This window comes from Suncus etruscus, chromosome 1, assembly GCF_024139225.1.
Source record: "Suncus etruscus isolate mSunEtr1 chromosome 1, mSunEtr1.pri.cur, whole genome shotgun sequence".
Taxonomy (NCBI): Eukaryota; Metazoa; Chordata; class Mammalia; order Eulipotyphla; family Soricidae; genus Suncus; species Suncus etruscus.
In genome coordinates, this window is record NC_064848.1 from 165,587,040 (window position 1) to 165,599,203 (window position 12,164).

The 12,164-nt window shown below is 46.4% G+C and overlaps 1 protein-coding gene across 1 annotated transcript in view; it reads right to left on the reverse strand.

The window, feature by feature from the left end:
* Positions 1-11,286, reverse strand: part of BLTP2 (bridge-like lipid transfer protein family member 2) — a 42,502-nt gene extending 31,216 nt beyond the window's left edge. The window contains exons 1-13 of the mRNA XM_049772769.1: positions 11,117-11,286; positions 9,809-9,932; positions 8,933-8,982; positions 8,143-8,290; positions 7,848-7,966; positions 7,555-7,615; positions 7,066-7,255; positions 4,890-5,013; positions 4,246-4,370; positions 3,734-3,801; positions 2,616-2,758; positions 919-1,037; positions 97-260 (exon numbers count right to left, since the gene is read on the reverse strand). Of these exons, the coding sequence (XP_049628726.1) occupies positions 97-260; positions 919-1,037; positions 2,616-2,758; positions 3,734-3,801; positions 4,246-4,370; positions 4,890-5,013; positions 7,066-7,255; positions 7,555-7,615; positions 7,848-7,966; positions 8,143-8,290; positions 8,933-8,982; positions 9,809-9,932; positions 11,117-11,178 (1,497 nt within the window). The 5' untranslated portion in view covers positions 11,179-11,286. The remainder of the gene's footprint in view (positions 1-96; positions 261-918; positions 1,038-2,615; positions 2,759-3,733; positions 3,802-4,245; positions 4,371-4,889; positions 5,014-7,065; positions 7,256-7,554; positions 7,616-7,847; positions 7,967-8,142; positions 8,291-8,932; positions 8,983-9,808; positions 9,933-11,116) is intronic.
* Positions 11,287-12,164: the final 878 nt, after the last annotated feature.

Consider the following 12,164-nt stretch of genomic DNA (forward strand, 5'->3'; position numbering starts at 1 on the left):
CAATGCCATTCTACATCACCCATGTCAAAGATAATGAGTTTTTTGAAGTACAACAAGAAAGCTTTATGCACCCTTATTCTTGAAAGTCCCACCTACCTGCAGTGTGAAGGAGTCCAGGACAAGTGCCTCACCCCAAACATGCATATTGGGTGGGTGGGATGCCCGCTGAATGTGGGAGTCACTGCCCACCCGCCAACAGAGATGATCTAGAGTTAGGACGCCCCGCTGATGAATACTCTGTGACCTCAAGTGCTGGTAATCTGAACAAAAAAGTTGGAAGAAAGGAATTTTTGTTTGTTAAGTTTGTGCTACACCCAATGGTGCTCAAAGGTTGCTCCTGACTCTTTGTTCAGGAATCACTCCTGGTGGGCTCAAGGAACCATATGGGATGCCAGAGTTCAAACCTGGGTCAGCCAGGCAAATGCTCTACCCACTGTGCTATTGCCCCAGCCTTCAATCTTTTTGTTTTTGTTTTTAGGCTATACCATCACAATGTTCTGAGCTATTCCTGGTTCTGCACTCTGGAGTTATTCCTGGTGGTGCTCAAGGGACCATATGGGATGCTAGGAATTGAACCTGGGTCAGCAGCAATTAAAGCAAGCACCCTACCTGTGTACTATCTCTCCTGGCCAAAAAAGGAATTCAGTGGAGCCACTGTAGTCATTAATTGGGTTTTGTTGGGCTAATGGAGAGATTGGTTTTTCATTTTGTTTTGCTTCTTGTTTGGGGCCACACCCAGCTATGGTCAGGGATTACTACTGGCTCTTCACTCAGAAATTTATCCTGGCAGGCTCTGAGGACCATATGAGATGCTGGGGATTAAACCTGGATTGGTCGCATGCAAGGCAAATGTACTACCCATCATGTTATCACTCCAGCCCCCAGATTCTTGTTTTTATTTCCAACACAGAACCTTACCCAGAGAGACAGAATTGAATCCCAAGGCAAAGGGTGGTGTATCTCCCAGCTGAATAGAAATGTTGACATTGGAGATAGAGGTGCTTAAGTTGATAGGAGCCAGAATCTGGGGGAAGAATCTGTATAGGGAAAAGACACAATGTTTAATAAAGAAAGATTTGATATCTACTCTAATATGCAGGTTGTTGAAGCTCTCAAAATTAGGCTAAGTTCTGTTGGGATGCAACTAGAATGTAAAAGATCGAACTCACTGGCTTGCTGTTACTCCCAATACTAATATTCAGGAAAATCAGAAAGATAATGGGTTGAGGAGGCTAGAGCAATAGCACAGCAGCTAGGGCATTTGCCTTGCACATGACTGACCCAAGTTTAGTTTTGCATTCTATATAGTTCCCCAAGCCAGCCAGAATTAATTTCTGAGAGCCAGGAGTACCCCTGAGCATCACTGGGTATGGTACAAAAAAACTAAAACAAAACAAAGAAAAAAAAAAGAAAGGGTTGAACACTCTATAGCTAATCTCATAGATCACATATGGTGAAAGTATGACTTAAACAAATGTAATAATGAGGCACACACATGTACTATGAGACAATAACATGCAGGCACTACCCTGAGATATGACATGCTGCCAAAACCTGTCACCTAAAGCAGACAAGCTATGTTCATCACTTAAGTTTAGGTCAATAAATGTTTATTTTGTATAATAAAGTACTGTCCCGGGTTCTGAAGACACAAAAATAAAATGTCATCATTATATCTTTAATGTTTTCCCAACCTTTTCCAACCATGGACTGTCCAACCTGATGTCCTATCCTGGGCACAATCCTATCAGCTGCCCCTCCCCCATTTAATACTATAACTCCCATTTACATGATTTTTCATCTGTGGCCCCTTGGAATCTTAGCAGATCATAGGGCACCATATGGCCCGTGGTTGAGGAATGCTTGTCTAGACTAATGAAAAGATACACAAAATAGAAATATTACTGAAATTGAGATTTAAGGAAATCAATCAAATATGTACTTTTGAAAAAAATATATATGTACTTTTGTTTGTGGTTGCTTTTTTCTTGGGGGGGGGTGAGGGTTTGGGCCACACCAGTGACACTCGGGGGTTACTCCTGGCTACGCGCTCAGAAATCGCTCCTGGTTTGGGGGACCATATGGGATGCCAGGGGCTCGAACCGCAGTCCATCCTAGGTTAGCGCAAGGCAAATGCCCAACTGCCTGCGCCACTGCTCCGGTCCCCTTTTGTTTGTGGTTTGTCACACCTTGCTGTGCTTGAGAGTTCTTCCTCCTAGCAGCCCAAAGAACCAAATAGTACAGAGGACCACATTTAGACCTACTGCATGCAAAGCATGTGTTCCAAGTTATCTCTCTAGCCCTCAGGTATTGCTTTTTGGTGGAGAGGTAAAGGAATCTAGAGAGGGAAGATTCAGTCATACTCACTGATGCTCAGGGGTTGTTTTTGACTTTGTGCTCAGAAATAAACACATTTATGATATTTGTGATGCCAGAGATCAAAGCTGGGTCATGGCCAAAGCAGTCATATCATAATCAGTCATAAGCAAATGCCTTATCTCCTATATATCTCTCTTTTCTTCAAGTACATATTTTAAAAATGTGCCACTTGAGACCACAAAAATTTTAAGAAAAATCTACCTAATAAGAGGGTAACTGAAAAAGATTATACTGACCTTTCTTCTCTTTTAAGAATAGATGAACTTGACCTTTGAGTATCCAGTGCTAGCATATGTAGCCAATGAGAGAATTCTTGGTGCCGGTAATGAATAATGCAAGTGTTCAAAATCAGGGTGGATGAGAGGTCAATGGTGGTCACCTGAAAATGAGAACATCAGATCTGTGATCCTGAGTGTCTTATTTATGTACTTATGTTGGTTTGAGTTTTGGGGCCACACCCAGAAGTGCTCAGGGGTTAACTTCAGTGGTACTCAGAGAAATCATTTGGTGTCAGAAAATGATCATAGGACTCTAGGATATAAAACATGTTCTTAGGCCAGAATTATAGCACAGCAGTAGGGTAGCCTTGCATGCTGGGACGAACCCAGGTTCGTTTCCGAAATCCCATATGGTCCTCTGAGCCTTCCAGGAGCAATTTCTAAGTGCAGAGGCAGGAGTAACCCCTGAGCACCACTGGTTGCAGCCCCAAAACCCAACATGTGCTCATACTTTTGAACTATCTCCTTGGCCCCTTAGATTTTATGTTTCAGCTAATTGTACATTCAGTGATAAGTGCATGTTATCAGAGAAAGAAATAATCCTTAATTTTATTTTGGGTCATACCCAGTGGATGTTTAAGGGACATAAGTGCTGGGAATTAAGCCTGAAAGTTTCATATGCAAAACATGTGCTCTAATCTTTACAGCTAGGAAGGAGTAATTCTGGTTGCTTGTTGTTTGTTCTGTTTTTTATAATTCCTGATTTTGTTTGTTGAATTTGATTTTTGGGCCACACGATGCAATGTTCAGGGTTTACTCCTGATCCTGCACACAGGGATCACTCCTGGTGGTGCTTCTAGGAGCCATATATAATGATGGTTATGGAAGGTATATGCAAGGGAAGCACCTTACCCACTGACCTATCTCATAAAAGAATAATTCTTGGGGCCAGAGAAATAGCATGGAAGTAAGGTGTTTGCCTTGCATGCCGAAGGATGGTGGTTCAAATCCTGGCATCCCATATGGTCCCCAGAGCCTGCCAGGATCAAATTCTGAGCGTAGAGCCAGGAGTAACCCCTGAGCACTGCCGACAGTGACCCAAAAAAAAAAAAAAAGAATAATTCTTAGTACCATACCTGCACACTAACCTTGAGAAAATTGAGGCAGACAATGCGCTGGCGGCTCTGGGACAGCAATAATCCATCTGTAAAGACACAGTACAAATCTGGGAACACTAGGAGGGCAAAAGATAAAAACTATGGAAGGGTCAAAAGTAAGTGAGGAAATGAACAGACTGTCCAACACATGAAATGGGCCTATTTTTCCTTAGAATGTTTTTCTCCTCCCCTTTACCAGTTACATTGATGGATATTAAGACCACATTAGATATGACAAGAATGTATCTCATCCACCCATTCTTTTTTTTTTTTTTTTTTTTTGGTTTTTGGGCCACACCTGGCGGTGCTCAGGGGTTACTTCTGGCTGTCTGCTCAGAAATAGCTCCTGGCAGGCATGGGGGACCATCTGGGACACCGGGATTCGAACCAACCACCTTTGGTCCTGGATCGGCTGCTTGCAAGGCAAACGCTGCTGTGCTATCTCTCCGGGCCCATCCACCCATTCTTGTACCAATTTCCCAATTATAAACCTTTCAGCACGAGTTCAGAGGTCATCTGTGCCATATCAGACTTTGATGTGAAGCTTCGAAGTGGAAGTTGATCTTCATCGCAGTGATATAAAAAACCTAGCCTCTTCAGTGTACAGTTCAGATGCCTAGAACATACATAAGACACTTCTTCAGAAAGTCATACAGAAGTCATACTCCCTTTTCTCCTCAGAGATATGCTTATGGCAGATACTAGACTGGTTATGTACATTACGTCTCCAACTATCATTGTTTGTATTTCTTTTTTTTTTGGGGGGGGGTCACACCGGCAGTGCTTAGGGGTTACTCCTGGCTCTACACTCAAAAGTCATTCCTGGCAGGCTCAGGGGACATATGGGATGCCGGGATTTGAACCACCATTCTTTTGCATGCAAGGCAAACGCCTTACCTCCATGCTATCTCTCCGGCCCCGTCACTGTTCATATTTCTGAGTGGAGAGCTCACCATTTTTTTCTCATTCTTTTTTATGGGGGTAGGAGATTATCACAATTGTGACTGCTCCCAGTTTGGTGCTCAGGGGTTGATGGTGCTCAAAGAATCAGATTGTACTAGGAAGCGAACCAAGGGTCTCACACATGCAAGGCAATGCTCTACCATAAAGTCACATTCCTGGTATGAGATCTTACCTCTTTTGACTATTCATGGACAATACCACACTTATGATTTCAACCTCCACTTTGACCTGGTTTGGCAGTCGTTGAAGAAAATACAGCCCAGGCAGAACTGGCTCAGTCAAGTCCTCAGTCATCTCTGAAAATATAAAAGCAAGAGCTATCAATCCATAGCACTATATATATATATATATATATATATATATATTTTTTTTTTTTTTTTTTTTTTTGGTTTTTGGGCCACACCCAATGGCACTCAAGGGTTATTACTGGCTCTGCACTCAGGCAGGCTTGGGGGCTCACAAGGGATGCCAGGGATCAACCTTGGGTCCATCCTGGGTCGGTAGCATGCAAGGCAAATGCCCTGCTGCTGTGCTATTACTCTAGCCCCAGTCCATAACACTTTAAATACTCTCAAAAGGCCTTTCCCTCTGGCTAAATCCCCCCCTCCCAAAAAAAAAAAAAAAAAAAGACTCAGCAAACAATTGTATTTATTTTTTGGTCTGGGGCCATACCTACAATGCTCAGGGTTTATTCCAGCTCTTCACTCAAGAATCACTCCTAGGGGGCCGGGCGGTGGCGCTAAAGGTAAGGTGTCTGACTTGCCTGCGCTAGCCTTGGACGGACCGCGGTTCGATCCCCCGGTGTCCCATATGGTCCCCCAAGCCAGGAGCAACTTCTGAGCACATAGCCAGGAGTAACCCCTGAGCATTACCGGGTGTGGCCCAAAAACCAAAAAAAAAAAAAAAAAAGAATCACTCCTAGGGGCAGGAGCAATAGCACAGCAAGTAGGCATCTGCCTTGCATGTGGCTGACCCAGGTTTGATTCCTGGCATCCCATGTTCCTCTGAGCCTACCTGGAGTGATTTCTGAGCACACAGCCACGAATAACCCAAGCACCACTGGGTGTAGCTCAAAAACAAAAAGAATCACTCCTAGAGGTATTCAGGGGACCATATAGGGTACATGAATCAAACCCAGGTTGGCTGTATACAATGCAAGGATCCTACCAGTTATACTATCACTCTGGCCCAAACAACACATTGTAGTTCACAAGGCAAATATTCCAGCAATTTAGACTTAATAAATACCTCCTATTCCATGCTAATAATTAGTTTCAGGAGCAAGATAGTACAATGCAAAGAAAATGAGTTATTTTATTTGTGGAATATCTTTATTTGTGGAAGTGGGGTTGAGGGATAAGGGTTGGGCCATACTAGCAATACTCAGGTATTCCTTTGTGCTCAGGAGTGACCCTGGAGGTCAAGGAATCATATGTGGTGCCAGAGATTTGAACTAATTCATGATCATATCTGCATGCAAGGCATTATCTCCTGTACTATTTCTCTTGCCTTCTAAAAAAAAAAAAATTGGGGGAAGGGTCCAATTTAAACCACTTATATCTCATTTTAGGGGGAAAGTAAAAAAATAAAACCTTATTTTTTGCTACTAACTAGCTATGTGACTTCGGTCAAATTACCCATCTACTCATCTGAGGTTTTACTTTCCTCATTAATGAAAAACTGTAGATTTAGTAAGAAAACACATAAAACATATTCTAAGTCTAGTTCAAAGTAAAAACCTATTAAAAGTTCACTTCTTCACTTACCACAAGCAAATGCTCTAGTTCTTGTAGCTCTCCTCAGGATCAACTCACACATATTGTCTAACAAATCAAACTTAAATAAGCAGTAGATTTTTAAATAAGCACTGTATTTTTTCTACTTTTTTTTTTTTTTTTTTTTTTTTTTTTTGGTTTTTGGGCCACACCCGGTGACGCTCAGGGGTTACTCCTGGCTATGCGCTCAGAAGTTGCTCCTGGCTTGGGGGACCATATGGGACGCCGGGGGATCAAACCGCGGTCCGTCTCCTAGGCTAGCGCAGGTAAGGCAGGCACCTTACCTCCAGCGCCACCGCCCGGCCCCTATTTTTTCTACTTTTAAATTAACTCAAACATGGGCCCGAAGAGAGAGCACAGCGGCATTTGCCTTGCAAGCAGCCGATCCAGGACCAAAGGTGTTTGGTTCGAATCCCGGTGTCCCATATGGTCCCCCGTGCCTGCCAGGAGCTATTTCTGAGCAGACAGCCAGGAGTAACCCCTGAGCACCGCCGGGTGTGGCCCAAAAAAAAAAAAAAAAAAAAAAAACTCAAAACATAGGGCAACCAAGATGCTCACTAACTAGAGCTTTACCTGAACAGGAAACAGGCGAGGGTGACAGACTAGGTCCCTGACGAAGCAGTTGACTATGAAAAAGACCTTCATGCAGCTCACCCTGTAGTTTCCTCACTTCCACAGAGATTGCCTTCAGTTGCCAACTACTAATGCTTATCTCTAGACACAATTTTAGAGCCAGTGAGAGTTCTGCAAGACAGGTGTCCTCCTGCAGGGAGAATAACCTCTTAGATGGATACAAAGAGAATACAAATCCTAAATTTATTGATTTTTTTTTCTTCTTTGTGAGGGGGGGAGGGAGGGGGGGGAAAGTGGGAGTTTAGGCCACCCCCAGCAGTAGGGATTACTCCTGATGATTCTTCAGGGACCACATGCAGTGCTACCAATCAAACCACAATCAGCCACATGCAAAATAGGCATCTAACAACCTTGTACTCTCTCTCACATCCCTCCTTCATGTCATACTCAGAAGGAAATAAGACATCTGAGTGACCATGGCATACTCACCAACTGACCACTCTTTAGAACTTTGCTGTTGATCTGATTTAGGTTCACCTCGCATTTTAGCCTAGGAGAGAAAAATGTTAAACACTAGTCTCCTTTTCTCATCCTTTAACTTTCAAGTTTTGCTGACTGGAAGGGAGAAAATAAGCATTCTAATAAACAGCCTCTTCTCAAACAGCACAGAACAAGAGCATGCTAATCTGATAAAAAAAAAAAAAAAAAAGGCCTTGATGTCCAGTTATAAAATATCTCTAGCAATAATGGGATTACCAAAACCTCTGCTAGCCAGAGCTTACCTTTTCCCATCACAATTCAAAAGAAAGCTGCTATCCCTGATTTGGATATGCCACAGGGACTCAGAGGTAGCCACCTTGAGAACCATGATATTTATAGAATCTACATGAATGGAGAATAGCTAGAAAAAAAGAAACAAAGATGAAAAATAATTATTAGTAAAGCTTCTTTATTATCAGCAAGAGTTAAGCAGCAGCTTAGTATTATTCCACCAAATAGTAGAAAAATACAGCTACTTTTTAAATTTTTTAAAACCACTAATTTTTAGTATGGTCAGGAATGTGGCTATGGTCTTACCTGGCAGAAGATTTTCAATAAAGATGGGCTAAAGGACATCTCCTTTTTATGCACCCCAGTGCTCTGAGAGAATGGGGCAAAAAGGCTGGAAGCCTCCTGCAGATCCGTTCTGATACGCACTTCTCCAAAGCGCAAAGCCACATAGCGTCTGCCCAGAAGAATAACCTCAGTGTCATCAGGTGCTTCCTTCCAGAGTAGTCTATCCCATCCCTTATATCTTTTCTCCCATCCTCTTTAGAAATGTAGCACAAAGGGGCACAGCAGTGTTTGCCTTGCAAGCAGCTGATCCAGGACCTAAGGTGGTTGGTTCGAATTCCGGCATCCCATATGGTCCCCTGTGCCTGCCAGGAGCTATTTCTGAGCAGACAGCCAGGAGTAATCCCTGAGCACCGCTGGGTGTGGCCCCCCCCAAAAAAACAAACAAACAAACAAAAAAAAGGAAGGTAGCACAAGGGGCCAGAGAGATACAATGGTAGGTAGGGCATTGCAATCAGACCCAAGATTTATTCCTGGCACTCCATATTGATTCTTAGCCGACCCTTAGTCCAGAGGCAGGAATAAGCTCTGAGAATAGCCAAATGTGGCCCCAAAATTAAAAAAAATATATCTTGCAAACTATGGAAGACTCATAGTAGTTACCAATATGTCCCAGGGAGATAATAGTTTCCAGATTAAGAGATACTGCAAGAATCCACGTCTCTTGTGTTATGAGGCCTCTAAGTCTCACTGTGTAATTCCCAATCCCAAAATATGGCCCAAGGGGAGAGAGTGAGAGTGTAAGGATACTTACGGTAGATCACGACTAAGGGGCTTGCTGGAAATCCACAGGCTATCAATTTCCTGAAACAGTGTGGGAGAAAGCTTTGTATCCCAGCTTCTAACTGAGTTATAAGCAACTTGACATGCCAGGAAAGGGTCTAAGAACTGAAGGAAGTTTTGTAGCCCTTCTACTAAAAATTTCCATTCCGTTTTCAGCAACTTCTTTTCCTTCTCACAGGGATGTTGGTTGAACTTGCTCAGTACTGTTATGGTATGTTGCCCTATTTTCCCAATTAAGTTAAAACAGTATTTTTTTGTTGCCTGTTATTATTCTGCACTTTTATGTCCTGGACACATTGTGACTTATAAACACTTAAAACTGAACAACTTGTTAGGCTGGAACAATAGTATAGTGCATAGGGCACTTGTCTTGCACGTGGCTGGCCAAGGTTCAACCACGGCATCCCATATGGTTCCCACATATGGCACTGCCAGGAGTAATTCCTGCATATAGAACCAGGAGTAACCCTTGAGCATCGCTTGATATTGCCCCCCAAAAACAAAACGAATATTAGTTTTCCCAAACTAATCCCAAAATCATTTTTACAAAGAGACAGCAAGGCTGTGTGAACTAGAAAAAACATCCGGGGGCTGGAGCGATAGCACAGCATTTGTCTTGCACATATCCGGACCAGGTTCAATTCCCTGGCATCCCATATGGTCACTTGAGCATCACCAGGAGTGATTTCTGAGTGCAGAGCCAGGAGTAACCCCTGAGAGCCACAGGGTGTGGTCCCAAAACAGAGAGAGAAAGAAAACGCCCAGGATTTTTTTAATGTAAATTAAGAGATAAAATCCAGCTGGCACAACCCCCAGAAATAAACCCAGGAAGTTCCTCAGGACTTACCACTGTTTGTTGGTGCTGCTGAAACTTAAGACTGACATTTTGGATTCGAAAAAAGGAGCCAATCTTTAGCTTTGCCTGCAGCTTCTGCTCACACCACTTGGTGGCTATCCGGACCAGAAGCCACCTGCAGAAAAAAAAAAAATCGTCTCCCAATTCCTGCCTCCTGCACCTTAGAGGGCTCCAGAAGGCCTTGCAAGAGTCTTGAATCTTCGAGACAAGCCCCTCTGTCTCTCCAAACACCACGAGGTCGACTACACTGACTCAAGATTCCCTCGTCCCTCAAGTATCCAGACAAAGTCAACTCCAGTTTCCAAGTTTGGGGCTAAGAAAACAACGCCTCAACTCCCTCGGAAGCTCAGAAGGAGAAAGAAGCGGTCCCTAAGCACATCCAGTCCGGTCAACGCAGACAGGCCGCGCACGCTTCCCAAAGGGTCTCTGTCTTCACAGCAGACCGGTGCCCACTCGAAGAGGCCCCGAGGTCACTGCTGGACTGGACGGAGCAAGTGTCATTCTTCCCAGGGCAGCTAGACTGGCTCCCACACCCTAGGGCGGGGCAGCAGGTGCCCTTCGCGCCCGAGAATGGGACACGGAGACGGGTGTCAGAAGGAAAGGGCCAAGTACACACACACACACACACACACACACACACACACACACACACACACACACACACACACACAGAAAGGGCGATCGCTGGGCCAAGCACGCACACACGCGCGCACACGCACACACACACACACACACACACACACACACACAGGAGCGATCACTGGGCCAAACAGACACACACACACGTCGGAAGGAAAGAGCGATCGCTGGGCCAAACACAGACAGACAGAGACAGACAGACAGACAGACAGACAGACAGACAGACACACACACACACACACAAGGAAAGGGCGATCGCTGGGCCAAGCACACACAGACACAGACACACAAACACACACACGGGCGATCACTGGGCCAAACACACACATACACACACACACACACACACACACACGTCGGAAGGAAAGGGCGATCACTGGGCCAAGCCTACGCCTACACGCACACAAACGGGCACACACACACACACACACACACTCAGCTCCCAGCCTCGGCAGCTCCTCGGGCCTCTCCCCGCAGTCCCAGCTCCTCCGCCAGTGGCCGAGACACAGCGCCAGCGGACGCCTCCGCGGCGACCCCGACCCCCGGCTCCCGGCGCTCGTCCATCCCCATCCCGGCTCCCCCCCGCCCTCCTCGGCCTCGGCCTCGGCCTCGGCCTCTCGCTCCCCCCGCCCCGCCGCAGCCCAGATTTCTTTCCCTCACCGGCCCAGGAGGGCGCCGAGCACAAAGCACAGCAAGGCCAAGCACGCGACGAACAGGAGCATTCCAGCCCCGGCGCAGCATGGCTCCGGCCCCGACCCACACGGGAATCGCGACTCCCACCCACCCCCAGCCCACTGCCCGGCGCCGGCGCCAGCTCCGGCTCCGTCCACTCCGTTCGGCCGCCGACCGACCCCGATGCGCGCGCAGGACTAGCGCAGGACGAGGAAGCCTAGGCGCGCCTGCGCCCGCCCCGCCCCTTCTCGCGCCAGCCAATCGGCTCGCCTGTCTCCCGCTCCGTCCCGCCTCCGCCGGCGCCCGAGTTCCCGCCCAGCCAATCCGCTCCCGGCGCGAAGGGAAGGCGTGTTCCGGGAAGTGAGCCCGGAGGAACTGACCTGGCTCCCGCGGCGCGCCCCGCCCCCGGACGCACCCTTTGCTGCCCGGAAATGCGGACTTGGGCAGTGCCGGGGTTTCGGGCCTCGGACGCGCCTTGGCCGCCCGCCACGCTCCTGTTGTTGGCCTGGCGCGGCTGCAGGCAGTTCCGCTCTGGAAGGACTTTCCGAGGCAGTGAGGAAATCGGCTTGGGCCGGTACCGAGGGCCTGTACTGAGCATTAACTGCCCAGCCCTCGGCCATAAGTCGTTTTCATACTTGAGTCTTGCCAGAGAAATTGTTTGATTGGGTTTTGTTTTGTTTTGTTTTGTTTGTTAAAAGACCTCAATCCTTTCTCATGCCTGCCACAAATGACTCAAGTTTTTGGGAGGCCAGAGTGATAGGTCAGCGGTAGGGAATTGCCTTGCACGCAGCTGACCTAGGACAGACCAGGGTTCGATCCCCTGCATCACATATGGTTCCCCCATAAGTGTTCCCCACCCCCAGCCTGCCAGGAGCGATTTCTAAGCGCAGGGCCAGGAGGAACCCCCAGCGCCGCCGGGTGTGGCCCCAAAACCAAAATTAATTAATTTTTAAAAAGACTGAAGTCGTTTTTATCTTCAGTGCCAAGGAATGCGCCAGGGCTTTGCATGTGGGAAGGAAGCATTGACCCAGAAATG